The sequence below is a fragment of the Tubulanus polymorphus genome, chromosome 3, assembly GCF_964204645.1.
Source record: "Tubulanus polymorphus chromosome 3, tnTubPoly1.2, whole genome shotgun sequence".
Classification (NCBI taxonomy): domain Eukaryota; kingdom Metazoa; phylum Nemertea; class Palaeonemertea; order Tubulaniformes; family Tubulanidae; genus Tubulanus; species Tubulanus polymorphus.
In genome coordinates, this window is record NC_134027.1 from 11,480,402 (window position 1) to 11,506,420 (window position 26,019).

A 26,019-nucleotide genomic window follows, 5' to 3' on the forward strand; every position below is an offset into this window, starting at 1 on the left:
GAAATTCTGTGCTTTTGATCGAACAGTTTTACCCGTAAGTAACTCTGTTTTCTCAAAAAAGTTTAACAGGGTGGCCACTTATAATTTACTTGCTTTTTCGGCGGCATGCACGTTGTTTTACCTGATTTGATCTGCTACGAATCCAATCAATTAACAGAGTGAAAGATAGGCGCTTTTACGAAACTGAATCTTTGTAAATCGATTTAAGTTTCACGTTTACGGGCACACGGTTTAGTGAATCCAATTTGGTAAATCAACCCGTTTGTGAAACGGTTTAGTAAATTAATTTATTAAATCGACTAACTTGCTCGGCGAGCAAGTTAGTGGCGATTTAGTCAGCTAAATCCAACATGGCGTCCTCTTCGACCGCGGACTAAAGACATCTATTGCAGACCATCATCTGTCTAAATTCGGTCACCATTGACGCCCATTTTCTTTTGAATCGCGACCTTTAAATTGATTCGATTCATTTACGAAAAACAATTCGATTTACTAATCCTTTCGGTTTCCGACATCGAATCGGATTTAGCTAAACCGAATCAAATTCAATTTCGTAAAAGCGCCTTATGTATAACGTAGATTTAACCTGTTTGATTTTATGTGCGATCTACCAATCTCAACAAACTACCCCGAATTTTTTTAAGAAAAAAAATTCCCCTGACTTCTTACCTGATTTCCTGCCTAAGCTTAAAAATACCGGTATTTAGTTTCATCAGACTCGCATAGGGACCACTTACATCATATTCTCCACAGGCAAGAGAATTCCAGGGCAGTCACGAGCTATGATGGCTCACTTGTGAATTGGAGCAAGAAATTTTCAATATTATGTCGTCCAGAGAAGGTATAATCAGCTTCATGGATGAGAGTACTGATTGAAACATTGAGTTATAAACGCAATCACATAAGACATAGAACTGGGACAAATTAATTTCATATGACTTCTGTGAAATACACAATAGAATTGAAAATATTGTATCTTCTTTCTTGATTCTAATTACCGTGATAATTCTGGAATTTTCCACTGCAAGTTGCAGAATTTTAAAGGAAGTCAGTTTCTACAAAAATTAAAAGATCCATTTACAGCAATATGTGCTTGCCAATTGATTTTCCATTGTCAAACTCTGTGCACTGATTGTTCGCTGAAAAAAATGTTCAAAGGAGCCACTGGATATCAGAAACGGGAACTTTTAGGCAATTGAATGTAAGTGAAAAGGGTAAAGGTAATTATACAACTTCAGAAATAACGACTTGCGTAAATATAGTTAGAATGACTTAAGTTGCCATAATTCTGACAATAAATACAGAGGCGGATTTAGGGAGGCATACGCCCCCTTTTTTGACCAACGGCCCTTAAACTTCTTAATAAAGTTTTTCTCAATCCCCTTTTCAAAATTTGTGGATCTGCCTCCACGTTACATTAACGACTCAAAAGATGACTAACACTTCGTGAATTGAACTATAAAATACACAAATTAAGACTCACAGATGACAATCTGAGGATTTATCCATGAGAACTTAACCAGAGTTTGACTCGACAAGCAGATTTTGAATAGAAATTAAACCAAGTTTTTTTTTTCTTTACATATACCGTATAGTTTCAGCACTGCCCCACGTGATTCTATGACTTATCTACTAAGTCCAATAGCACATTATTGGGGCTTAATTTTGACTATTTCCACAAAAAAAAATAAAGTTATCCATTCTCATACAAAAAACCAGGCATTAGGTTTGGAACATGGGATAGCTGAAGTTGACACTGCTACGTCTTTGAAGGAGGTGTATAGATTCTACATAAATGTTGACTAATTGATACCTCCTCTTAAACGAAATAGACCGCAAAGGATAGATTTGTACTGTAACGAAAGTTTTATTAACAAATGTCATCATATAAATGCAAAAAATAACTACTCGGATTAATATAGCTTAATAATGGTTGATTGAACATGCATTTTGAGTGAAGGAGTCTGCTACAAAAAAGATTGAAAGCAATTTCACCAGTTCTATTGAAATCAATTTAGAAACTGCTATCCAAAGCCACAGCTGAAACTTTGGGAATTTGTTTCTTTGATTCTTGGATTGGATTTTTTCATGAATAGTTCGGAAGATTCGAGTAGTAACCAAAATTTGGTTACTACTTGAATCAAAGCTTCAATGTGTATTTGACAAATACACATTGAAGCATTGACTGGAGTATTTGATGATTAAATAGTTCATAACTCATATTTTCCTAACGAGTTCCTAGTCTATAAAGGAATGTACATATGTACCATCTATTTGGAAACCAGTTGTTTTACCAGTAAAAACATTTCATACCATTTAGATACGCGGTTTGATAATCATAAGCTCTTTGCATATAAAACAGCATTTTAGCATTCTTTTGTTCCAGCATTTGCCTGTAGTGATATTCCATGAATTCGTGATATGTTTGACTGTAGACCATATTCCAGTATTGCCGCCAATTGTTAAAAAACTCCATATACGCAACATGAGGGTTTATGCCACGTTTATAAGGCCATCTCGATGATTCGTGTGGTTGTTCAGAGTTTTCCATGGAAAAGTGATATGGCCAGCTTTGCTTCGAATAGTGATGAAACATTTCAGCATAATCATCATAAGTACTAACATCGTCATCATCCTCATCGTCATCGTCATCATCATCATCATCATCATCATCATCATCATCATCATCATAGTCATCATAGAACAGGGGACTTTTCTGACCATGTGATCGATATCCACTCGTGTTTTCCTCGTAGTATTGGTCTCCGTTAGCATTTGAAATAATATCTTCGTTAATTTCATTTTCAAAACATTCGCCGTAAACATCGTTCTCATCTCCAAGTTTCACGGAAGTCCACGGATTGTCCAAGTATGTATGATGTTTGATGCTTTTCACACTAATGGTCTTGCTTTCAGAAATGGTGCGACAAGCTTTGTCATCGGAATTTGTGTTCACAACTATGACATCAACATTATCACGATCAACTTGTTTCTTGTTAACAATTTCATTATCTAGCAGTAAAGTATTAGCTTTAGATAACAATTGCCCATTACCTTCGCTCGATTTATCTACGGATATATCATAGTCGCCATCTCCAAATTTTGAAGAAGAGTTACCAGCATCTTGAATCAGGGTTTTAGCAGCCTCCGCTAGACATTTTTTAATAACGTCAGTTTGTGCATTGAATATTCCATCTGATAAATCCTGCTGCGGCTTTTGAGTCATTATTGGAGAATTTACTTTTTTTTCTATGTGTTCCGACTTCTTTTGCCTGTGTTTCTGCTTACGTTTCTTTCTATTCTTCTCCAGTGAAACATGTTCTGACGTGTTGTTGTCACCGATGTCTTGATATTTCTCTCCCAGTATCAGGTCGTTGCTATCAATTTTTGATACTGAATGATCACTGTCTGAAATGAGTTGCTTTATATGAACATGCTTTTCTTGACTTTCAAGAATACTCGCGACCTTTGACACATCATCAGTATGTATTCTAGTTTTTAACGAAGACATTCTCTTTAGCAAGCTATTTTCCGAATCTACAGTTACTGGGTTGTTCAAATATCCACTTAATCCTGCCTTTAGCTGATCAAATGTTGAAGAATCAGCGTCTAGATCGGTAATTTCACCTTTTAAAGAACCAGTTTTTGTTGAAGATACCGCATCATTTTTTCCAGTAACAATATCAGGTCCAACTCCAACTGTAATCTGAGTACCATCAGATTTTGCAGCACACATTCTAGTCATATTTGAAATTACTGGTAATTTAGTATTGAATGCATTACTCTTTTGACAAACGTGACATTTTTTAGCGATGCTAGGACAATTGCGAAATATTTCTGAGACCCTACAACAAATGTCCTTATTTACCCTTTTCAGGCCAATCAATTCTGAACTTGAATACATATATTTAGGAGGTGAGGATGAAAAACCTTCTGAGCACATATTTACATCAATATCACCGGTTTTAGCATCAGGATACGCAACAATTGATGCCGTACCCTTTTGACAAGAGCGACATTTTTTGCTGATGCTAGGACAATTCTTAAATATTTCTGAAACTCTACAACAAAATTCATCATTTACCCTCTGCATAGAAATTAATTCCGAATATGAATACATAGTAATAACAGCGGGAGTTTTCTCTGAACACACATTAACATCAATATCACATGTTTTAGCATTTAAATTCGACGAGCGTTTAATTTTTCCTACGGTATCATTAATATTTTCATCAGACAGCAAATTTTCCAGTTTATTTACCAAAGAACTACCATTTTGAGTTTCAATACCGCTGTTATGGTCGCCTTTCATAATGACTTTATCTGATTCTTCAACAAGACTGGAGATACTGTTTTTCAATACGTTTCTATCTCCAGGAGTCAGTGACCTATCTTTTAATTCTAAATTGACAGCAGCATTGAGCTTTGAAATATTTTCAGCGCATTTACAAAACCTTTTAAAGCAGTGCTGTCCTTTCAATTTAAGCTTATAGAGTTGACAACGAGCGAATGACGTGTTTCGCAACTGTAAGAGTTCCGATTTTGTGTATACTATTAGAGGTTTCTTTACCAAATCATCTTCCTCTTTCATATCATCGACCGGAGACACATTAACGCTAGAATCAAATTTTTCAGCTTGCGCATCGACAAAATCATTTTCCACTTTCTGAGGAAAGTTTTTGATTTGGTGAATTGTCACTAATTCGTCCAAGTTCACAGTAGTCACTGGATCAGTTAAATCAGCAGGTATTGGATCTGTAAAATACAAGTTGACATACTGTTTAAACAAGTACTTAAAAAAAATATCGAAAATAAGTACTTCAAAGCAGTATCGATAGTTCATCATCAGCAATTCAACAAATACCTGGTAAAAGTTTAATGTCTGTGTTGCATTTCGCTTGAATACAATTCAATAAATTCATTTCCACACCTTCCGCTACTAAGGACACAGCAGCACCATATGATCCTAACAGAAATAACATCAAACATAATATCGCATGCCAGAGTCAAGATGAAACTGGTTTTTTCTGCAGGGAAATAGCTGATGGAACTTACCAAAGCGACCCGCTCTTCCTATACGATGGAGATACGTTTCATGGTCTCGTGGCATGTCCAGATTGACAACCAGATTCACCCTTTCAGCATCAATTCCTCGAGAAGTCTACAAATAGTCAATTAGCTTGGACTTAACTCTTTTACATGTTGAGCAGTTGAAATGTGTAGCAGTGTGGGCACTCACTGCCACCTGCTAGTGGGTTCGAAGCCTGACACGTATCCGCATTGCCTTTCTCCACCCATGTGGCATTAAGATTGGGTTATTGCCTGGACAGAGGGGAAGTAGCTTGGATGTATCATGTAGGGGTGGATCGAGGGGGTGCATTGGGTGTTATAGGGCACCCCTTCGAAAGCATCTATAATTCATTTTCAGTTATTCAACGCTACATTTCAAATTACAAGGTAAATTCAAAACGTATGATATGATCAAACAATGCCTAAAAACGCTCAGAATGCATGAAAATTAGACTAATTTTTCAAAATGATCTGGGGGACAAGCAGAGCATCCAGACAATCCAGACATCCTACCCCCATCCAGACAATCCTGGATCTGCCTCTGTCATGTTATTTCTCCTCCTAAAAGAGATGGCTGATTCACTATTATAGATACATGTAAAGGCTTTTTTCTGAGTGATATTAGCAATGTACTTGTATCACTGATGATATTGATACATGAAAGAATCTCATTAATATTATAGAACTGTTTAAACTATTTCAAATAAACATACCAGATCTGTTGAAATGAGTACTCGACATTGAAATGACTTAAGTTTATCCATAGCTTCTATTCTTTGATACTGATCTTGACTACCAGATATGTACGCAGCTGGCCATCCTCTCGCATTCAACGTATCGGACAGAGTCTGCGCCCTGCAAAATTCATTCAATCTAATATATCCAAGGAGCAAAACAGCCTGTGAACTTCATTCAAAGTTTTATCGATGTAAAAGTATTTTGAAAGCGAGCATTCAATAGATGACTGAAGTGAGTAATACTGTACCTTTGTTGATAATTTGAGAAAACCAGACACTGATGAAATCTAACGGTCGACAGTAGCTTTATGAGACATTCAGTTTTTGATTCGAAAAGCTTATGCACCAATGGATGGTATGGAACTTTACAATGAAACTGCTTGATACCTGCAAAACCAAAGTTTGTGGTGAGTATCACAGTTGACTCCGAGTACCTTTGATCTGTTAATACCTTGGTAAATGATAATAACAGTTGCTTCAATAGCACTTTTCCATCAACACATGCTGACCTCACCATGAGGCGCCATCCAAAGTAACAGTTAATACAATATAAAACCAATGGGTGTACAATGGTGTTCAGTGCTACACTTATTGCCTTGCTCAGACTAAGCAAAGAAATTATCTACCTAAAATCACACCTGATAGAAGACGGTCTAAAGAATTCTGAGGGTCTACTGGAGTCTACTGTACTACCAGCTACATATTTTGTTAAGGCTATAACCTCATCACCACAGTGCCCATCAAATAAAATCCTGTTTGACTATGTTCCATATATAATAATGCTGGATTTAAAGGTTTGGTCGACCATTATACGAGCATTTAAGTTCCACAAATGTTGGCTCTTTAACCATAGCGTACATAAGTACACAATCAAAACGAAGATTTAGGGTATTTAGTCCCACAGATTTTGGCTCTATACTAGTTTATCTCTTTAACCCTTTCAGTGCGTCTACACCGCAGTGCGGTGTATAAATCAGTGATAGATTTTGCTAGCATATCACACTGCGGTGTATTGATGTAATTAGTAATTATCTCTTTTGAAAAATGGCAGCACCTGTCAAACATAGTGAAATACTAGTAACTAACGATACACCGCGCCGCGGTGTAGACGCACTATAGTGGTATTCCCGTTAATCAACACACTAGGGTGGAATTTTTAAAAATTTTCAAATTATCTCCAGCACTATAGGGTATTAATTAGTCAGCACTGAAAGGGTTAACCAGAGGGTCCATCATATATAAAACGAGTGTTGTACCTAACAATGCTGGATCTAAAGCATTGAGTCTGACGAATGTGGGCTCCTTCATGTAAGCTGTCAGGTGCTGTGCGAGGTATTCCGGATAGGTTGCTGACAATGCTAACATCTGTTTATTTTCGGGAAGAGTTGAATAGATCCAACTTAAATAGAAAGTCATTTTCAAATTAATTCAGTAAGCGCAAAAATTAGAGAAATTTGTGGATGTACATTAAGATGGGTCATATCAATCTGCAGCCTAGCCCCAAACCCTCAGCTTTTTCAACTGATTTTGTATCCTACAGGGGCTAGATGCTCAAAATTGGTTAAAGCTAACCAGTGGACAACTGGCATAGTAAATTAAAACTGTATATTCTTCCTATAGCATTAATCCGATGATTAACTTAAGTAAACATTTGATTGACCAGCTCCTGTCTACTGGACTTTTCCTCCTCTAATTTTCAATTAGAAATTAACAAGTAAAAGGACTACAAACACTCACCATAAATCAACACTGTCAAAAATTGATAGTCAAGACCCAAACTACAATGGTGAATGTCTGAAGGGGACGGGTGCAATCTCCCCATCGGCAGGGATTCGTACCTCCTGGCATCCAGACTGCCACTGCACAGACCCCTGCCTGATAGGCCTTCAATGCACAACTACTTGCGGCATTTATGTAGCCATGATTATCAGCCAATCACAAGAAATCACTGTTATCCGTGAATATGCCTCAGCAATTATACAACAAGTAACCTGCTTTGCCCTTCACGCTTTCATACGGCTAAGGTATACACAAGGTCTAATCAGGCAAGGTTTAATGCCGAGGCCACATCCCAATGCCATCAGATTCAAATCCCTGCCGAGGGAGACGAAAGTGATTCGAGGCTGTTGATTGATACCTGCAACACGAGGTGATTAAGATATTTACTTGATCGTATTCTGAAAACCTTCTTCCATCAACTTATCAGCTTCATCGAGCACAAACAGACGAATGGAGTCCGTTGAAAGTATGTCTTTTTCTATGAGCTGTTTGATTCGCCCTTCATTAGAAAAAAAACCTACTCAAACACGCGAAGAATTTTTCATTTGGTTAATCATTGAAATCATTGAAAAAAATTCATCATTATCGAAGAGTCATCACTATCTCGAGTAAAATGCAAACAGGGCTTCCCAGGAACAAGTTGGCAGCTCTTCATACATGAGAGTTTACAAAGCACCGTCGACAGATTGCTCACCAGGTGTCCCGATTGCTATTTGACAATTCTTCAATTTCTGCGCATCTTCGTTCACCGGTAAGCCGCCGATAAATGTATGACACGTTATACCGCTGATTCGATTCCCGATCGTAGACACAACTTCAGCGATCTGCAGAGCTATTTCTCTCGTCGGCGCCAAAACCAGAACCTAAAGAAAATTCACGAATCATCAATACATCAAGGCAGTCTAAGTCAGATAGATATAAGTCAAAATGTTACACGCAATTGTCACCAAACCTCACCATAATCCAAACAAACACATAGGCCTGCCTGCATGCACATGCGGTTTTGGTCTTGACCTTAAATGAGGTGTGTTGGTTCTATGCGATATAAGACTCTACAACTGATTTTGTATGATCTAAACACCGTGTTGAGACCAAACGTGCAACAGTACTATTGACCTGCTAAGTATCTCAACATCGGTGACAGCGCATGAAAAATACATGCGCTATTTTCTACGGACATCCGACTTCGGTCAAAGTGTGTTTTTCAAGCGTTAAAAAGTTTAAAGACTGTATTATATAGATAAGAGTGGTTTATATGAATCACTTCCAATAAAGACCGAAATATTGATCGCTTATTTTGCCTTTTGTTTATCATTGCAACCGATATTTCACTCAGCTGTATGTAACATGTGAAAGAATGCTAGTACAGCACAGCACACTACTAGGCAGAACTTAGGTGTTTAACGAATAGCTGAAAACTATCTGCTTTCATTGTAGTTCCTATCCAGCAATACAGGCATCACCACATACATGCATCATCAAAAATAAGCTAACGCCAACTGGTACAGGCCGTGCACTATGTCTGCGAGTGAAAGAGTTAACAGCATACTCTTTTCAGAAAAGAATTTGCTGTTAACCCTTTCACTCGCACACATAGTGCAGTGACACCAAAACAATGTCCATCTGTATCTGTATCAGAAGAAGTTGCGAGTTTTTCCTGATGAGGCACTTGGCAACGGTTCGTCAATCCATTGGTGATATTTCATGAAAATTCAAAATGGTACCTGTGTGGCTGTAGACTTGACAACCAATCCTTCCAAAGCAATGACAGTAAATACACATGTTTTTCCAGTGCCTGACTTGGCTTGTACAATAAGATCTGAAAAAAAAGTATAACTAAAATTGGTGTCTTTTTTGTTGAATTTGTAAGCCAATAGACTATTATTTATTCGCCTGACAAGTAACAGCAACTAATTTTAACAGTACAAATTACAGTACCTAAACCACAACGACCTAGCGGTATAGCTTTTAACTGTATAGGCGATGGTCTGCGAAATCCAGCGGCTGTCAGCCCGGCTTGCACTTTCTCTGACAGAAATAGAGCGGAGAATTCCAGTTTTTCTGTTATCTGTATGTCACCAGTTCGAGCCTTAATGGCTGTATCGTGGGCAATTGCCTTTAGAGCCGCCATAGTAGTTGTCTTTTTTTCAAAAAGGCATATTTCCGTCGCTAATACGACGTATTCTTTTATTTTTCCCAGTATCTGTCTTGAGTGGTTCAACGACCTTGAGATTAGTGGGTAACGATTAAAATACGGAATCGGACTGAATGTGGATTTAATTTCAATCTTATCAGATGATACAATGTTATTTCAATGCCTTTAACTTAAATTTTGTATTCTAATAACGATATTTCTCTCGTACGGATGACATTTCGTATCTAGATTACAGCATTGAAAGATATATTCGGATCCAGTTAGTGCCGTTACCCGCCACTGCCCTCTCGTGGCAGCACCTCCCGGACAGAATTTAGGGAGGACACTATTTACTTCCGGGTTGAGTCAATTTTCAATTTCATTTTTTTGACATTTTTTGGTAGATTCATCTGCTGGCCTTAATCGATATCTGGTGTAGTTTGAATCAAAAAGAATAGTAAAAAACTAGTCTTGAAACAAAAATGTCGCATCAAACTGGAATTCAAGGTATTTCATTTTCTCAATCTAAAATTTTAACACACATCAAAAAAATTCAGTCTTGTCACTTTTTCAATTCAATTCGAATTATTCAATTATTTATTGTCGTTGAATGAATTTTCCTTTCAGCTTCTGAAGAGCTTTTAAATTTCTTCACCAAAGCAAAGGATGGTCATATTCGCATGATGAAAATGTCTATTTTTGAAGGTATGTTTTAGGTGAACTAATTTTCATAAGATTTTTCATTACCGTACTCATAACTCTGCGTACAAATGCCAGCCAGGTTCAGAAATGCAGATGTCGATGTTTGAATTTTTCAGAGCAGCTTATTCTAGCAGATCATACAAAAGCATGTGGAACATGGAAAGATGATATCCTTTTACCTCCTGCATATTAAATACGTAAATCATTTAATTTAGGCCTAAATCTGAAACGGAGTCCTCAAATCTCGGTGACATTTTTAGGTGAGATTTCGTTCACAATCAATAAATGTTGTGTTCAAACCCCAGCGAGTTAGTAACCTTATCGTCGATAGTAAAATTTTACATTCAGGTTCACAGGGGTCTGTCACAAATTGATAGAGGACGGATGATACCAGTTTCCCTGTATATAAAAAGTACTCTTTTTTATATACAGGGAAACTGGGATCATCCATCCTCTATCTAATTGTGGCAAACCTTTGCGGCCAGGATGCCTTGTAATTGAAAATATCTGCATACAGATTTTACACATTAAAAAAAGCGATGCTCTTTGACCGGGCCATGTACTCCACTAATAGTATTGTATATCTATTTAGTAAAGTTTTTCACGTAAATCGGATACAAACCTGAGAGTACAAGTCGGACGAATGTTTTGTCCCCGAAAGTCTTAAGATAAAGAAAGATCAGCTGCTTCCCCCAATCAATCAATCATCAGTCAGTGATTCAATTAGTTAGTTACCTAATCGTTGGTGGTAAGCGTTTCATAATCGGATGTGGTTTGTAAAAATATCTGATCGTGAAACGAAACCACAGACAGGTTACTGACTATGATTCAATATGGGAGCATGTGCTGGGTCAGCAGTTCATGCAGCGATCTTAGCACTGCCCTGCAGTAAAAGCCAACTTACCAATGGTGATTATTAATGTTCCTCTGCAATAGAAATACATGTATAGCTAAAAAAACCAAAGTAATTGATATAAATTTTCTTATCAATTTAGCAATTTGCTATGAAATTTCTAAGTCTAATCTTTTCATTAAATGTCCCTTAATCTGAATGGGAGTGTTTCTGAGTTGGATGTATATTTCTGGTCACACCTTTTCCGACTTACTCAAGCTCTACTGTACAAGCAAAGATTTTTGCCGAACTTCAGGGGAAATTTGCATCGTAAAATTTGTGTTTTCATCTGGAAAGTCAATCAGGAATTTTTCAGGCTGACGTGTTGAATAGCCTCTCAACGTTTAGGGATGAGAGGATGTTTGGCTCTTCAATATGTTGCCGCTATTTTAGGGGTAACCGAGAAGACTCATACGTAAGATTTCTTGGCTGTACATTCGCCAATAGATATAATCTTTTTCTTTGACTGCCGTTACATTACGACAAATGTGTGCCTCGCGTCGTAGAAGAGAAAATGCCTTGCTACATCTTGTATCGACTAGACACGAAGAATAACCAAGGATATGAGTGGCTTTTCATAGCATATTCTCCAGACTTCTCAGAGGTGAGTTATTTTTCCTTTTTGCTCAACAAGTCACTGACAGTACTGGTTACAAAATACCCTGCCATACTTTGTACTAGTTGATTTGGTTAACCGCTAGAGTCAGTGAATCTTAATAGATATCATTTTGGAAAGGTTTCTATATTCTTGATTCTCAACTTGTTGGTGAATGTAATATCTACAGTTCCAATGCTACCCAGTGGAGTTAACTGTTCAAAGCATATGAACATTGCACTAGAATCTGGTAAATCACATAGCTAGACCAGTCCACCAGGATTATTTGGTCATTCGTCTTATAATATCACTTGCTATCAATCACAGGTATTCTAAATCTGTCAACCATATTCCAGGTATGACCAGCATCAGTGGGTTTTTTCATTTTTAGGTTAGACAGAAAATGTTGTATGCAGGAACTAGAGCCACTATGAAGAGGGAATTTGGAAATGGACATATAGGCGACGAATTATTCGGCACAGTTGTGGTAAGAATGGGAATGCTTCAGGGTGTTATATTTTCAGTAGCCATGTTAGTGTTAGTGTATTGATGTATTGATGTATTGATGCTATTGGCTCATTTGAAGACCAGTTTCAGCTTTATATCAAGTTATACCTGATCGATGACTCTGTTCAACAGTTCTCAGTTGATAATTGACTCTATAGATTTAAAACATTGTGATAAACTTACGTCGATTCTCAAGTGTAAATTTACTGATTGTTATGGAATTGAATCCTGGTGTTTTGGTTATCGAAACAATGAATATTACCATTATATGGTCATATAGCATCGTTGCTGGTATTGGTATTGCATTTGTATTTGGAAATTCTGTGGTAGTTCCGACTGATAATTGTGCTTTGAAACAAAAGCCTCATGAATTACAATTTAGCCTATCTAACTTATTTCCACTTTGTTATGTGCGACTGTTATGACTCGGTCTAACCAAGGGCTTTGTCGTTTGTAGGATGATATTTCTTTGGAAGGTTACCTGAAACATCTGGAAGCTCGCGCTGCGGATGCGCCATTAACTAACGCAGAACTTGAACTGAATGAAGTAAAAAAGCACCACGTAAGAATCTTAGTTTTTCCGTCATAACAATTACCACATATTGTTCTTTTTAGCCCACTTGGGACTTTAGTCCCAGCGGGCTATTGCGTTCACTTTTTGTCCGTCGTCCGTCCGTTCGTCCGTCCGTCCGTAGACGGAATCCAGTTATTTTGGGAAGTTTTGAAGACACTTCAAGGTAATGTCTTGATATTTGGGTTACACATGTATCTACCCTAGACACATCTTCAGCCCAAAAACTGGCCCTGTCAGATTCAAGATGGCCAACTGGCAGCCATTGTTGTTCGCCAAAATCAGCACTTTTTACACATTTTTGAACTTTTTGAGGGAAATTTTGAAGACGCTTTGATCATTTACCTTGATCTTTCGGATATATGTGAATTCCCCCAGGGCCCATCAGCATAACAAAAATTGGGTCGATCGGACTCAAGATGGCCGTCCTATGACCTTTTTAGTGCCCAAAAATGTGAATTTTGGCCCAAATTCTGAGTCCTGTAGCTTCCTACTGGTTTATCATTTCTCATTGCAATTTGTGATGGGTATTCTTTGGAAAGGGATGTTTTATACCTGAGACAGGTATTTTTCATCAGCCAATTATGACACAATTGGCGGCCATCTTGGTGTCAGCAGTACTCGTTCGTAAGTGGGAAAAAGTTTTTCCACATTATATTGATACCTAAGCGTATTTTGTTACCACAATCATTTAGAAAGTTGTAGCTCATAACCTGTTCTATGATTGTGGTGAGTTTCAAGGTCATTGGTTTTTGTATATGGCCACCAGGGGGCGTTGAATAATGCAATATCTTAGTATTTCTATATTATATTCGTATGAATGCATATTTTGTAACCACAATCGATTGCAAAGTTGTAGCTCATGACATCATCTATGATTGTGGCAAGTTTTAAGGCCATTAGTTATTCTATATGGTCACCAGGGGGCGTTAAATAGTAGAATAACTTAGTATTTCCTTATTATATTGGTACCTAGGCATAGTTTGTTACCATGATCAATTACAAAGTTATAGTTCGTGACATGTTCTATGATTGTGGTGAGTTTCAAGGTCATTGGGTTTTGAATATGGTCACCAGGGGGCGTTGAATAGTAGAATAACTTAGTATTTCCATATTAAAGTGGTAACGAGGCATATTTTGTTATCACAATCAATTACAAAATCGTAGCTGCTGACATGTTCTATGATTGTGGAGAGTTTCAAGGTCATTGGATTCTGTATATGGTCACCAGGGGGCGTTGAATATTGAAATTGTTAGATTGTTGAGCATTTGGAACCACTTCCCAAGTGGGCATGGTGTCCCTGGACCCCTAGTTTGGTTTATTGAATAGCTCCTATTGTTAATTTGACATACTGCTGTTTGTATTATATCAAAAATTCGTAGAAAATTTTTATTTCAAGGCTTTAGAAGCAATTCAGGTATGATTTACCTCTTGAAAAAGAAGCCTGAAGTTATCGTTTAAAAATATTGGAACTTATAACATTACACTAACTTTTTTGTGAATAACTTTGTGTTTGTTATCAATGGACGATAGATGTTATGACTAGCTTTTTTCAGAAATAATAGCTCGATTTAATTTGATGTTCTTTTAGGATTCAGTAAGCATCAGTTAAGTTTTCATTTCAACATATAGCCAAGACCGCATAAACATGCAATTATTAAGATTAATAATTACATTCCGTGTTTTTCTGAATTTAAGATTAGCGAGTTGAAGTTTAAAAGTATGGCTATATTCTAAGCTTTTACGCATGCGATATCAGAGGATTGCAACTGTTTCTGCTTTTGATATCATGAGAAAATTAATTGCCTATTGTTGAATGTTTTATTGCTTGCATGAGTGTGTTGACTATTTTCAGATGAACACGGCTATTAATGTCAATACAAAACATCAGACTATGTCCAGTGTATCATTTCCAGTGTCGACCGAAGCGCTCAATCAATTACATTGTCTCAAAAGTGGTGAGATTAACTATGTTCAGTTGGTAAGTTCCCTATGCAGCAGGTATTGATTCGCATGCAACCTGGACCCATCCTGGCTTCGGGCATTACATATTTCATCAAGGGGTAGATGCAGGTTTTTCAAAGTGGAGGTGCTGTGCTGGTCATCCGCCAGAACATGTTGCAAAATTTTTCCAATTTTCATGCATTCATGTTTTAACTGTATATTTCTTGGAAATGTAGCACTGAAAAACTGAAAATAGATAATACGAAGGAAATTTTCCTAAGGGGCTGCTCTAGCACCGATAGCATCCTCCCCCTTGATATACGCGTGTCATCAACGCTCTTTCGTTCGATTTGTGATCATTCAAGCATCACATATGATCATTACCTCACTTCAGATATTTTCATTCGACGATTACCGGTAACTAAGAAATAAGAAAATGTTTGTTTGATTTACTGCGATCATAGAATCATACAAAAATATTTATTTTCTTGAATATGTATTAGTAGACCCCGCCAGGAGCTAAAGAAAGTCCATACAAAAATAGTGTACTGTGTCTGTTCTAGTATACTTTCCATAGAGATTGCCTAGTTGTGTTCCTATGAAAAAAATACAAATACATGTAGCTGAAAGACATTATAACATTACGATGTCTGAACGGGTCATTCCAGGCTGCAACTTGATACCTGCGTTAAAAATATATACACAGTATCGATGATCTTTAAAAAAAAAAATCATCAAAATATGCAACTTTTCTATAGAGTATTGACATAGAAAAAGAAGAAATCAATCTCGCAGCAGCTGAGGTGATCGATATCTTACAACTCCCGTCGTTCGTGCCGAAAGAGGAAGGTCGATATCATATTTTCAACTTCCAACACTCGCACGAAGGCGATTACCTGGAGAGTTTAGGTAAGCTGCACTTGTTAATTAATGGATACATTACCGTAGACTCCTATTGACTTGGCCTTACACGAATCATAGAATCGTCGCAATAGAATGTTAGGGGGCCAGTTTCTTACAGGCCTCGGCTTTTTACTGTTCCCTCCTCTCTATTTCTGTTATATATAATGTGAAATAAATCAACTTATTTATTTATTTACTTCATTATTTATTCGCTTATATTGAAATATGTATTCATGTATATTAGTGTATGGTTCTGGTATGGTTCTGCCCAAGACACATCTTCAGCCCAAAAACTGGCCCTGTCAGATTCAAGATGGCCAACTCCTGTGATCTTTTTTGTGCACAAAAATGTCTATTTTGGCCTGAATTCTGAGTCCTGTAGCTTCCTACTGGTTTGCCATTTTTCATTGAAATTTGTGGTGGCTATTCTATTGAAAAGGATCTTCAATACCTGAGATTGAAAAGGATCTTCAATACCTTAGACAGGTATTTCTGATCAGCCAATTATCACGCAATTGGCGGCCACCTTGGTATCATCAGTTCTCATTCGTAGGTGGGAAAATTTTTTCCCACATCATTTCGATACCTTAGCATATTTTGTTACCACAATTTCATAATGTGTTCTATGATTGTGGTGAGTTTTGAGGTCACTGGTATTTGTATATGGCCACTAGGGGGTGTTGAATAATACAATGAATTAGTATTTCGATATTATATTCGTACCTATGCATATTTTGTTACTACAATCAATTGCAAAGTTGAAACTCATGACATTTTCAATGATTGTGGTGAGTTTCAAGGTCTTTGGGTTTTGCATATGGTCACCAGGGGGCTTTGAATAGTAGAATAACTTAGTATTTCCATATTATATTGGTACCGAGACATATATTGTTATCACAATCAATTGCAAAATTGAAGCTGCTGTTATGTTCTATGATTGTGGTGAGTTTCGAAGTGATTGGTTTTTGTATATAGTCACCAGGGGTGTTGAATATTGAAATTGTTAGATTGTTGAGCATTTGAAACCACTTTCCAAGTGGGCATGGTGTCCCTTGACCCCTAGTTTCGTTATTATTGTGGGATTGTCTACATATTATTGTCACAAAACAGATATAGTGTTTTATCAATGCTTATCAATTCTTATTCTATTTACAGTGTTTATATACTCAATGCCCGGATACAGTTGTCCTATTAAACAGCGCATGTTGTATTCAAGTTGTTTGAACAATCTTATGCAATATTTAAAGGATGAAGTAGGCTTAGAAATTGCTAAAAAAGTAAGTAAATATTCCTGATCCTGAGCGATAACCTTCCAGTATTTGGCCTTCTTTAGAAAAGAGGGACACCAAATGATTTGTGATCATGAAGAACTTACCCAGAATCGTTTTTAAGATGGGGGAATCCAATTAAAGCATTCTGAGAGCACTGAGATATGGTGGCTGATTCGGGAGATACTGAAAAAAATGTTTCTCTACGGCTAGAGGCACCATACTAAGATATCTCTAGACCGTATTTCAAATAACAGAAACTGCATTTAGATCCAAACTTGCTGTTTCTGTACCTGAAAACCAAACATTTTTTTTACGCGCGAGGAAACCAAACTTTTGAATTCTCGTGTAACAAAGCAAACAAAAAATGGGCCAATGTAGAAAAAAATTTTATCCTACCTCTAGCCACACAGAAAAATATTTCGTTTTGATCCGAAAACTAAGACATCTCTTCACTGTATTTCAAAACGAAGAAACTACTGGTACATTTAGATGCAACCTTGTGGTTTCTGTGTCTGAAACAGTATCTGATTCGAATAGGAGCATATTTCTTACACATTATGTTGTTTTTTGTAGTTGGAAATTGACGACGGAAAAGAACTAGTAAAAGATTTCTTATACAGCGAGATCCATCCGGTGAAAAACGTGCACAAACAAGCATTCTCGAAACCGAAAGGACCCGGCGGTCGCGGTCCAAAACGGATGACGAAAAAATAGAATAGAATTTCAGTTTTAAATCCGTAAAGACTATGAAACACGCGATGTAAAAGTGACGAGTATCGAAAACACCGTTTGTGATAATACCTTATCAAGAGAAATGTGTGGCGACCTATAATGTCAACACTTTTCAGGATCAATGACAAAATGAAATGTTTACACTACGAAAACATTTTTTATTGAAGTAAAACAAAAATGGTTGTCCTGACAGCTATGTAAATACTGGTGTATTGTAATGTGTGTACAGTCATACATGAACATAATATAATGAATTAAAGTAATGATTATAAGAAATCATGTAGAAAATGATACAATGTAGTTTCATTCCTTTTGCTGCTACCTTTCCACACTGCGGTGTTTCGATATTTCATCGGCTAGGGTGAACTCGGATAGTCGGGATGGTAAATATTTATAGACCAGATACTAAATTACGAATCGGGAAGAAAGTACTTAATGTTGATTTTTGTAAAATGAACTGATTTGAGCAGTTAACAGAGTTGACCGGTACCAGTAAATTAGAGTCCACTGTATGTTAGTAAGGGTGAATTTTTTGCACATTATATAATGACTTTTTCCATTGCAGAATGTGAATTTCCCATTAGTACATTTTTTTTACATTTTTGGGAATTCTTTGAGGGACCATTCATATATGATATCCACCGAATAACATTTTTCAACCACCCCATGTCCACTGAAAATCCATTTGATTACAGCCTCCCCTCCTGTTTGTCTTATGGACTGTCTCATCCTTAAAGGTCCTGATTCTCAAGCAAAAGAATTCAACCAACAAATGAAATATTTTTTACCATGTATCGAACGTAGGGCACAAACTATTGCTGATAATTCGTGGTCTATTTAAATTGAACATGAACCATTATTGATGTAGAATGTATTTGCATAGGACATCCATTCCAATGAAATCCCCTTCTCTATGAAAAAGACATCTATTTTTTCAGACCCCCCTCTCATGCCCATCAAAAATTGATTTGGTTAGACCCCTCCCTGTCAAAGTGGACACTTTGCCTAATTGACCCATTTTACATTGAAATTCTATGATGTCTAAAATTCAAAATCTAAATACCATTATTCGGCAGTGCGCGTTTGTGGCAGCGAAGCAGTACATTTTTCTAATCTTGATAATAATATTTTTTGCCAATTAATAATAACCTAAAGACTAAGAACAAGAAGAAACTGATGTTGAATGTGTTAGGCTAAAAGATGATACCATTTTTCTCCTGATCAGCCGGGTCACTTGCAAATTGCAATAAAATTTGTAATCAGTTCGTTTCTATTACTGCCGGGTCTGTGTTTGCTAGATCATGATTTTAAAAATAAGTACTGTAGAGGGTATATAAAGTGCCGGCTGGGTAAACTTTTAAGCTCAACAGAAATGAAAAACAAGGTATCGTTTTTTAGCCTGATACATCCTATACAATCAATTTAAGGACTTTGATCCATCGTAAGTAGGTGATCTGCCAGTGTACTATTCCTAAGATCACCGACATGTGGATTTGTTTTAGCAGAAATGGAGTTTTTATAATTTTTCTGTCACTCAGGAATATTGACCAGTATCTGGTGCTCATTGATTGACATTGAGATATGTAAATATTAAACGTATTAGAGTCGGGTTGGTGCTTGTATATGTGAGATAGCTTCAGATATTTAATGACCCTCTATTCACGATGACTTGAAAAGTGATGAATCAATATTGTAACTATGAATCTTACGATATCTATGCTGATAATCTGCGACTCGAGTAAGTCAACATGTGCTGACCTTGAGGTCTGTACCTGTCAACCCCAGAGCACAGTCTCCCTTGAAATGCGCAACCGGTCTCTGGCTTTTGCCTAGGCAGTGCAACATAATGATGATTCCCATATGTACTTAGGGCGTGGAATGTCATAATCCCTACAACGATGCTTGCACATGGATGAAAATCTGAACTTTGCGTACAAAATAGAGAAAATGTACAAGTTGACAGGTATGAGTAATCATAATTCAGATGATTACTTCAAGGTCTGAGACAGATTTAGGAATTCCTGTACAAGAACATCGTCATCTTTGGGGAATATGATACCTGCTATGTTATTAATGCAATACTAATTGTGAGCCATGTACAGGTCTTGTAATAATAAATGATCCTTAACTGAAAAAATATATATTTCTTGAATATCATAATAATTGTCTTTTCTTGAAATATTCCTTAAGCATTCGCGGTATCCCTTTTTCTGATCATTAAACTCACAGATCTATGGATGCCATTTTAAGGTTGACCTACATTGGTAGGTTCAATCTCAGTTATTATGGAGTCGGGGGTATCCCTTTTATATGGTTCACAGATTATCTACGTGATAGATCTCAAAAGATATGTTTCAATGGCGTTTATTCCAACTCCTGTTCTTTCACATGTGGGGTACCTCAAGGTCCTATTCTGGGTCCGATTCTTTTTCTCATCTATATAATGACCTATACCGGATGCTTCCAAAATGTTTGGTTTCATTATGTTTGCATGTAACACAATTGTTTTTGCCAGTCATAAAATCTTCAATCATTTAATCATGAGCATTTACCGAGGACAGACCAAACTCGATATTTGGTCTAGAGCAAACAGACTTTCTCTGAATTTATCTAAAACCAATGTTTTAAATAAAACAGCTGATTTCTAAAAAAAATTTCAAAATATAAGAAATATTTCGGGTGGTCACTATTGTAGTCATTTATGGTGGGATTTTAATATAATCTTTTTAACACGGATATTTGTGAACTTCAACTGATTCAGCCAATTTTAATCCCTATCGAGCAATATCTCAAAAGTATCTGACATTATTCCTCGAAATTCAAATTGATGATCAATTTAATCATGGAAGCCTCACATTCATCAGCATATTTCTAAGGTATCTCGCTGTGTTGGTATCATGGATAGACTCAGTACAGTAGTCATTTACCCAAAAATGTATTTTTACAAACATATGATTCTTTTGTAAATTGTCACTTCAGCTACTGTAGCATTATATGGGGCAATACCCTTCATCAGAAATTGGATCTGTTGTAGAAAAAAGTTGTTCGTATCATTATTAACTAAATCCAACTTTTTGGCCCATATCTCATATCTTTTCAAGTCCAGTAAAATTCTGAAATTGGCTGAGATTAATAAGTTCCAAATAGCCCAGTTTATGTATTTACATGTAAATGGTAAATTACCCGATGTTTTTGGAAAATTCATTTTCAGATAATAGAAATCCATGCAATAATCGCTATAAATCAAATAACGATTTACTTTAATGCCAATGTCAAGTATTTTTCTCCCACGGTATTCCAGTTCCAACAGCTAAGGTGACCATTTACTTTAAGCATGCATAACATAACATTTTTGTAGCGTGCTTCTTCTTCTTACCCATTTTTTCGTATCCACTATTTGTAATAATTTTTAGGGGATCAGCATATGCCAAAAGCCTTGCTTCTTAATTTTGTGCCACTGATATATCATAATATCTTATAATGATCATACTTTTCATATTCTGTTTTATAAAATTGACGTACTTGATTATACTCTGTTATGATTTATGCAAGAAATAAAGTAAAAATGATAGAAATAATGATAAATTGTTCAAACCCGCACCAGTAAAGGAAAAAAAAGTATCAAAAAGTCAAATATATTTAGGCTTTTATAGTCTATGTTTTGTTTTTGTCCTACAAATATTCCTTGAACTCACATTATCTCGATAAAATATACATTTTCTGACAAAATGCTGTTTGTTGCATTTGTCGGACCGCTACTAAGCTTCCTGCTTAATATGCACGGGTCGGGTAGATCCAGAGTGGGTAGGGAGTCTCAACCCCCCATGCTCCGTGGTCGAAAATTTTCCGATAGTGATATCAATCATATTACAATATTAATGATAAAACCAACCACAATCGATATCTTCATTGCTGTTTCCGCGTCTTCCAGAAATTACAGGAGACGTAATGCAAAAATGTTATAAATGAAATTCTGTTCTCAGGAGAATGCATTTTTAATTTAAATATAAAACAAATTATCGGGAAAAAAAACTGCCCTTGACCCCTTCTGCTGAATCCGTTCTTGATATGAACTCATGATTTCGAATACAGAATCCCAAAATCATTTTCTTGTATATTGATGAACGGTTTGGTTGCAAATATTGTCCGGATTAGACCAAAATCCAGATTAAGCCGATACGGATTAAGCGGGTTTGTACCTGATTGAATTTCGAGAAGAAAAAAAATATTTACGAAATAAAAAAAGAACTGATTCTTGATATCGGCAGCGTTCTATGAAAAATCGATGATATAAAAAAATCGATGAAAATCATCTCTACATTGTTATTAACAAATGCTGCGTGTTGCAGTTGTTGAATTATCATAACTAAGCGTCCTGTAAAGCTTAGTTTCGAATTATAGGCCAAAATTAAATTTCGAAAATATTAAAAATTTAAGAAATCAAAAACTGATTTCGACTGCGTCCGGAGGCATATCGATGAAAACCGACCCCACATCGTTATTTTCCACTTTCAACATTGGTAAGTCTATGATTTGAATTATACCGTGGATGCAATTGTATGTTCCGGAGTGGGTGGTTGACTCTTCGGAGGAGTAGGTTGCGTTGTATATCTTCGAAATATAGTATAGGCAACACAATTGAAAGGACCTCCGAGATTCGTGAAAAACACTGTCGCCATGATCAGTTCTGGAGTCGGTATCGAAACCAAGGCCCATATCGAGTTAACGACGAAAGCGGTGTATTGTAGAACGTAAGCCGACACGAAAACTGTCATCGAATGAGCGGAATGGTAAATTTTATGTTTTCTATGCATCATATCGGCGGTGTTGTGCATACCTAAACGGTTTGTGGCGTGTTTTATGCGAATCCACGTGGTAAGATATAAGATACAGTTTCCGAAAAATACCAGGATCATGATGCTAGAATGCACCGAATTTAGAACTTTCCACTTGGGGCTCATATCAATGAAACACCTGGAAAATAGAAAGCATCGGTGTTTAGTCCTTACCTTTCAATGAAATTTCAAAATTGTAGTTAATTCAACATACCATGATCCGCTTGGTCCATAATAAGGCACCGAAACACCTATTATTCCAAAGATGAAAGGTAAACCCATTGGCACCAACCACAAACGCCAATCGTACACGCCGAAACTCAACTTTTTATCCATGACTACCATAAGAAAAGTATTCAATGCAATAGCCATCGTCATCAGAGGAGTTCCGACGACAAATTGATTCAATAAGAATGCGAATACCAAGCATAGTGTCTTTGTAGGATAGGCCTGGTGTGCGAAAATGTATATATGATCCGATAAGTGGCTTACGTTGAAGAGCAAGTCACAAAATTGAAGATATATAACAAACCGTTCGACTCGTTTTTTTTTACGTAAATTACAAGCAGGCTGTTCGGTGAAAAGAACGGCAATCACCACAGTGCTAACTATAATGCTGATACTGAGACATGATACAGCGATCGTGTGAATTGTGACAAATCCCGGTCCGGGGTGACCAATAAGCACATACTTTGAATTATTCATCATTATTTCGACTTATTCGACAAGACATTTTCAGGTTATATACGGAGGATGTCCCGATGACGCAGATTCATTTCAGAAAAATGGTAAAACGGCCGAAAACCGAGCCGACTGGTGAAGATATGGGTTCCATCCGAGCATTAAACGATTGAATGATCTATTATCAAATTTACATCTATGTATGCGGATGTATTTCAGAAAAATAAACAGGAATTACAATAAAACCCATGTAAGAACCTGGATTATTCATGCACTTCCCATAAAAAAAACAATAGTTACATTTAATTGCCTCTATACATGTTATCGTCAGATAAATCAATTGGTAAACTATTTTTCAATCACGTGAAATGAATGAACTTAGGCCGTTCTGAAATATAGGATTTTAAAGGTCAAAATTCTCTGTGAATCCAATTCCGAGATCGAGATGCTCATTATTCATGCTAAAAAAAGCCTGGAAGAAGTGCGGAACTGGCATTCAGTAGTTTATGATCGAATTTCATGCCTACTCGAAGAAATTTGAGCTGCTAGATTTCAAGCAAAACTTCATTCTCAGATATTTGAGCAAAATGTCCTAGCAATTTGATTCATTTTTTAAAGAAATATTGATAATCAAAAAATCTTGAAAAAGTGAAGTCATTAAAAAGCAATTTGATTTGATTTTTATATGAATAATTGTTATCGATTATTGAGAAATCTTGAAAAAAAGAAGTCACTGAAAAGGTGTAGGTCGAACGAGAAACCTTGTACAAAATTTTTCATCTTGAAATGAGGATCATTTTCCCTTTTCCCAAGCAGAAAATTGATTTTCTCCGGATTATTACTATTATCACCATTATTACTGTACTTATTTGGTGTGCCCCGTACAAACACACACCTGCCGGGAACGAAGCAGGGGGTTCGATTTTGTAATCGGAAATGGACGTATATGTAAGATATAGTTTGAAGGTCGGTCATATTTACATCAATTTTTTCAAATCGAACTACATAATTGGACATTTCAGTTCGTTCCGGTTCATGTTAACAATACTTCCGCCACCGGCAAGTGACTGGTGGGGGTATAATTGTTGTCGTATATAAGTTATTAGGGTAAAATGACGTAATTTCCCGGTGATTATTTCGAAAGAGTCTTCTCTCGAGTGGATCGTTGTCCTCCATGTTGTTTGTCCCGCACATTAATGAGATTATCCCTTATGAATGAAGCAAATTTCTAGTCGTGTACACACTAATTTTAAGTAGTTCTAGCAAATAATACATCCCTTTAAAATGTAAATTAACCTGTCTTCTTTCTACAGAAATATCTATTCTAAACTTAGTATTTGTATATTTCTTCTTAGTGACTAGCTTACATATGGATAACAGAGAGGTATTTATATACATAGAGATCTTTGGTAATTACAAAATATTAAAATTAGGGTTGAAATGCTGAATCCCGTATAATCTTGTTTTATACCTGATGAGGGGAAATGTTCCCGAAAAAAGTGCGTCATCAATAAACCTATCTCCTCATTTAAAAATGAGATTCATCGTATTTTTCGCTATATGCTTATAACACAGAAAACTGACCATTCTACACTTGGCTCAAGTAGGGTATTGCATAGTATAGTTCCTTCACGTATGCTTACTGCGTTGTTCGGTTTATGTGTATCCCAAAGAAAGTTGTCATATCGACACATTCACATCGCCAGCCATTAACATTCCATGTGTCAACGTGTCGACGTATCTACCAACCAACAAATTAACTATTAACGATCTTTTAATTAACCTCATACACCAAATACACCACGTGACCAAACACATGATAAACCCCATACTTAAAATATAAATTGCTTTTCTATTTTTCTTTAGTCAATTCCAGTTCTCTGATATTGATTTCAACACGGTTAAGCCTTCAAAATCACAGGAGATTCATTATTTATTTTCAGCACTGTCAACGTGAGATGCGCCTCCAAAAAACAAACGTGGGGACGGTGAAATATGGCATTGTTCACATTGCTACAGAACGACGTCGATACGTGACGGCTTTTTTTTTCAAAATCAAAAATGAAACTTTCGCAGCTGATGCTTACAGTTTACTGTTTCGGTTCAGATTTACTTCTCTTGTTTGTTTGTGTTTTGTGGTCACCCGTCAACCAGTCAACCCACGATCCTTGTACATACATTGGCGACAACATTGCGACGTGTCGTCCGTCGACCGTCAACCAACGGATGATATAGGTCTATGCACTCTATTGTCTCTCATTTTTGTCACCACGATCCTTGTACATAGATTGGCGACAACATTGCATCGTGTCATCCGTCGACCGTCAATCAGCGGGTGAGATATGCACTCTATCATCTCTCCAATGGGCCAACCAACAAACAACCAACAGTAGTCAACTGTCATTAGTCGTCGGTCAACCTGTACATGAACTGTTCCTTTGCAGCGCATTTATACCCAATTATCAATGTATTCATGCGCCAATGTATTAACGCGCTGATACATTACCGCACAACTTATTAACTCTACGCCAAGGCACTATACTATGCTATATCCGACTTGGGCCCTTCGGCCTTCGTTTCAGTCACGCACAATTTTGCCACAATTTTAGTCAAACCCCTTTGACCTTGATAATCTCTGACCCAAAAATCTGTTTCATCCACACAG

At 36.7% G+C, this 26,019-nt stretch overlaps 3 protein-coding genes across 3 annotated transcripts; 1 reads left to right on the forward strand and 2 right to left on the reverse strand.

Annotated features, from left to right (window-relative positions):
• Positions 1 to 1,912: 1,912 nt before the first annotated feature.
• LOC141902814 (uncharacterized) lies at positions 1,913 to 17,598 on the reverse strand. The gene is made up of 11 exons (XM_074790712.1): positions 17,503 to 17,598; positions 9,525 to 9,811; positions 9,311 to 9,405; positions 8,281 to 8,449; positions 7,974 to 8,085; positions 7,064 to 7,206; positions 6,056 to 6,194; positions 5,784 to 5,925; positions 5,056 to 5,161; positions 4,865 to 4,966; positions 1,913 to 4,755 (listed from the first exon to the last, which is right to left on the reverse strand). The coding sequence occupies exons 2-11, from the start codon at positions 9,715 to 9,717 to the stop codon at positions 2,291 to 2,293; spliced, it is 3,666 nt and encodes a 1,221-aa protein (XP_074646813.1). The 5' UTR covers positions 9,718 to 9,811; positions 17,503 to 17,598; the 3' UTR covers positions 1,913 to 2,290.
• LOC141902815 (twinfilin-2-like) lies at positions 10,042 to 21,450 on the forward strand. The gene is made up of 10 exons (XM_074790713.1): positions 10,042 to 10,227; positions 10,348 to 10,425; positions 10,539 to 10,589; positions 11,791 to 11,918; positions 12,301 to 12,396; positions 12,874 to 12,978; positions 14,844 to 14,969; positions 15,691 to 15,841; positions 16,991 to 17,112; positions 17,680 to 21,450. The coding sequence occupies exons 1-10, from the start codon at positions 10,203 to 10,205 to the stop codon at positions 17,818 to 17,820; spliced, it is 1,023 nt and encodes a 340-aa protein (XP_074646814.1). The 5' UTR covers positions 10,042 to 10,202; the 3' UTR covers positions 17,821 to 21,450.
• A 926-nt stretch (positions 21,451 to 22,376) lies between these two features.
• Positions 22,377 to 23,417, reverse strand: LOC141902076 (uncharacterized). Its single transcript, XM_074789717.1, has 2 exons — positions 22,888 to 23,417; positions 22,377 to 22,812 (listed from the first exon to the last, which is right to left on the reverse strand). The coding sequence occupies exons 1-2, from the start codon at positions 23,379 to 23,381 to the stop codon at positions 22,377 to 22,379; spliced, it is 930 nt and encodes a 309-aa protein (XP_074645818.1). The 5' UTR covers positions 23,382 to 23,417.
• Between the last annotated feature and the right edge of the window lie 2,602 nt (positions 23,418 to 26,019).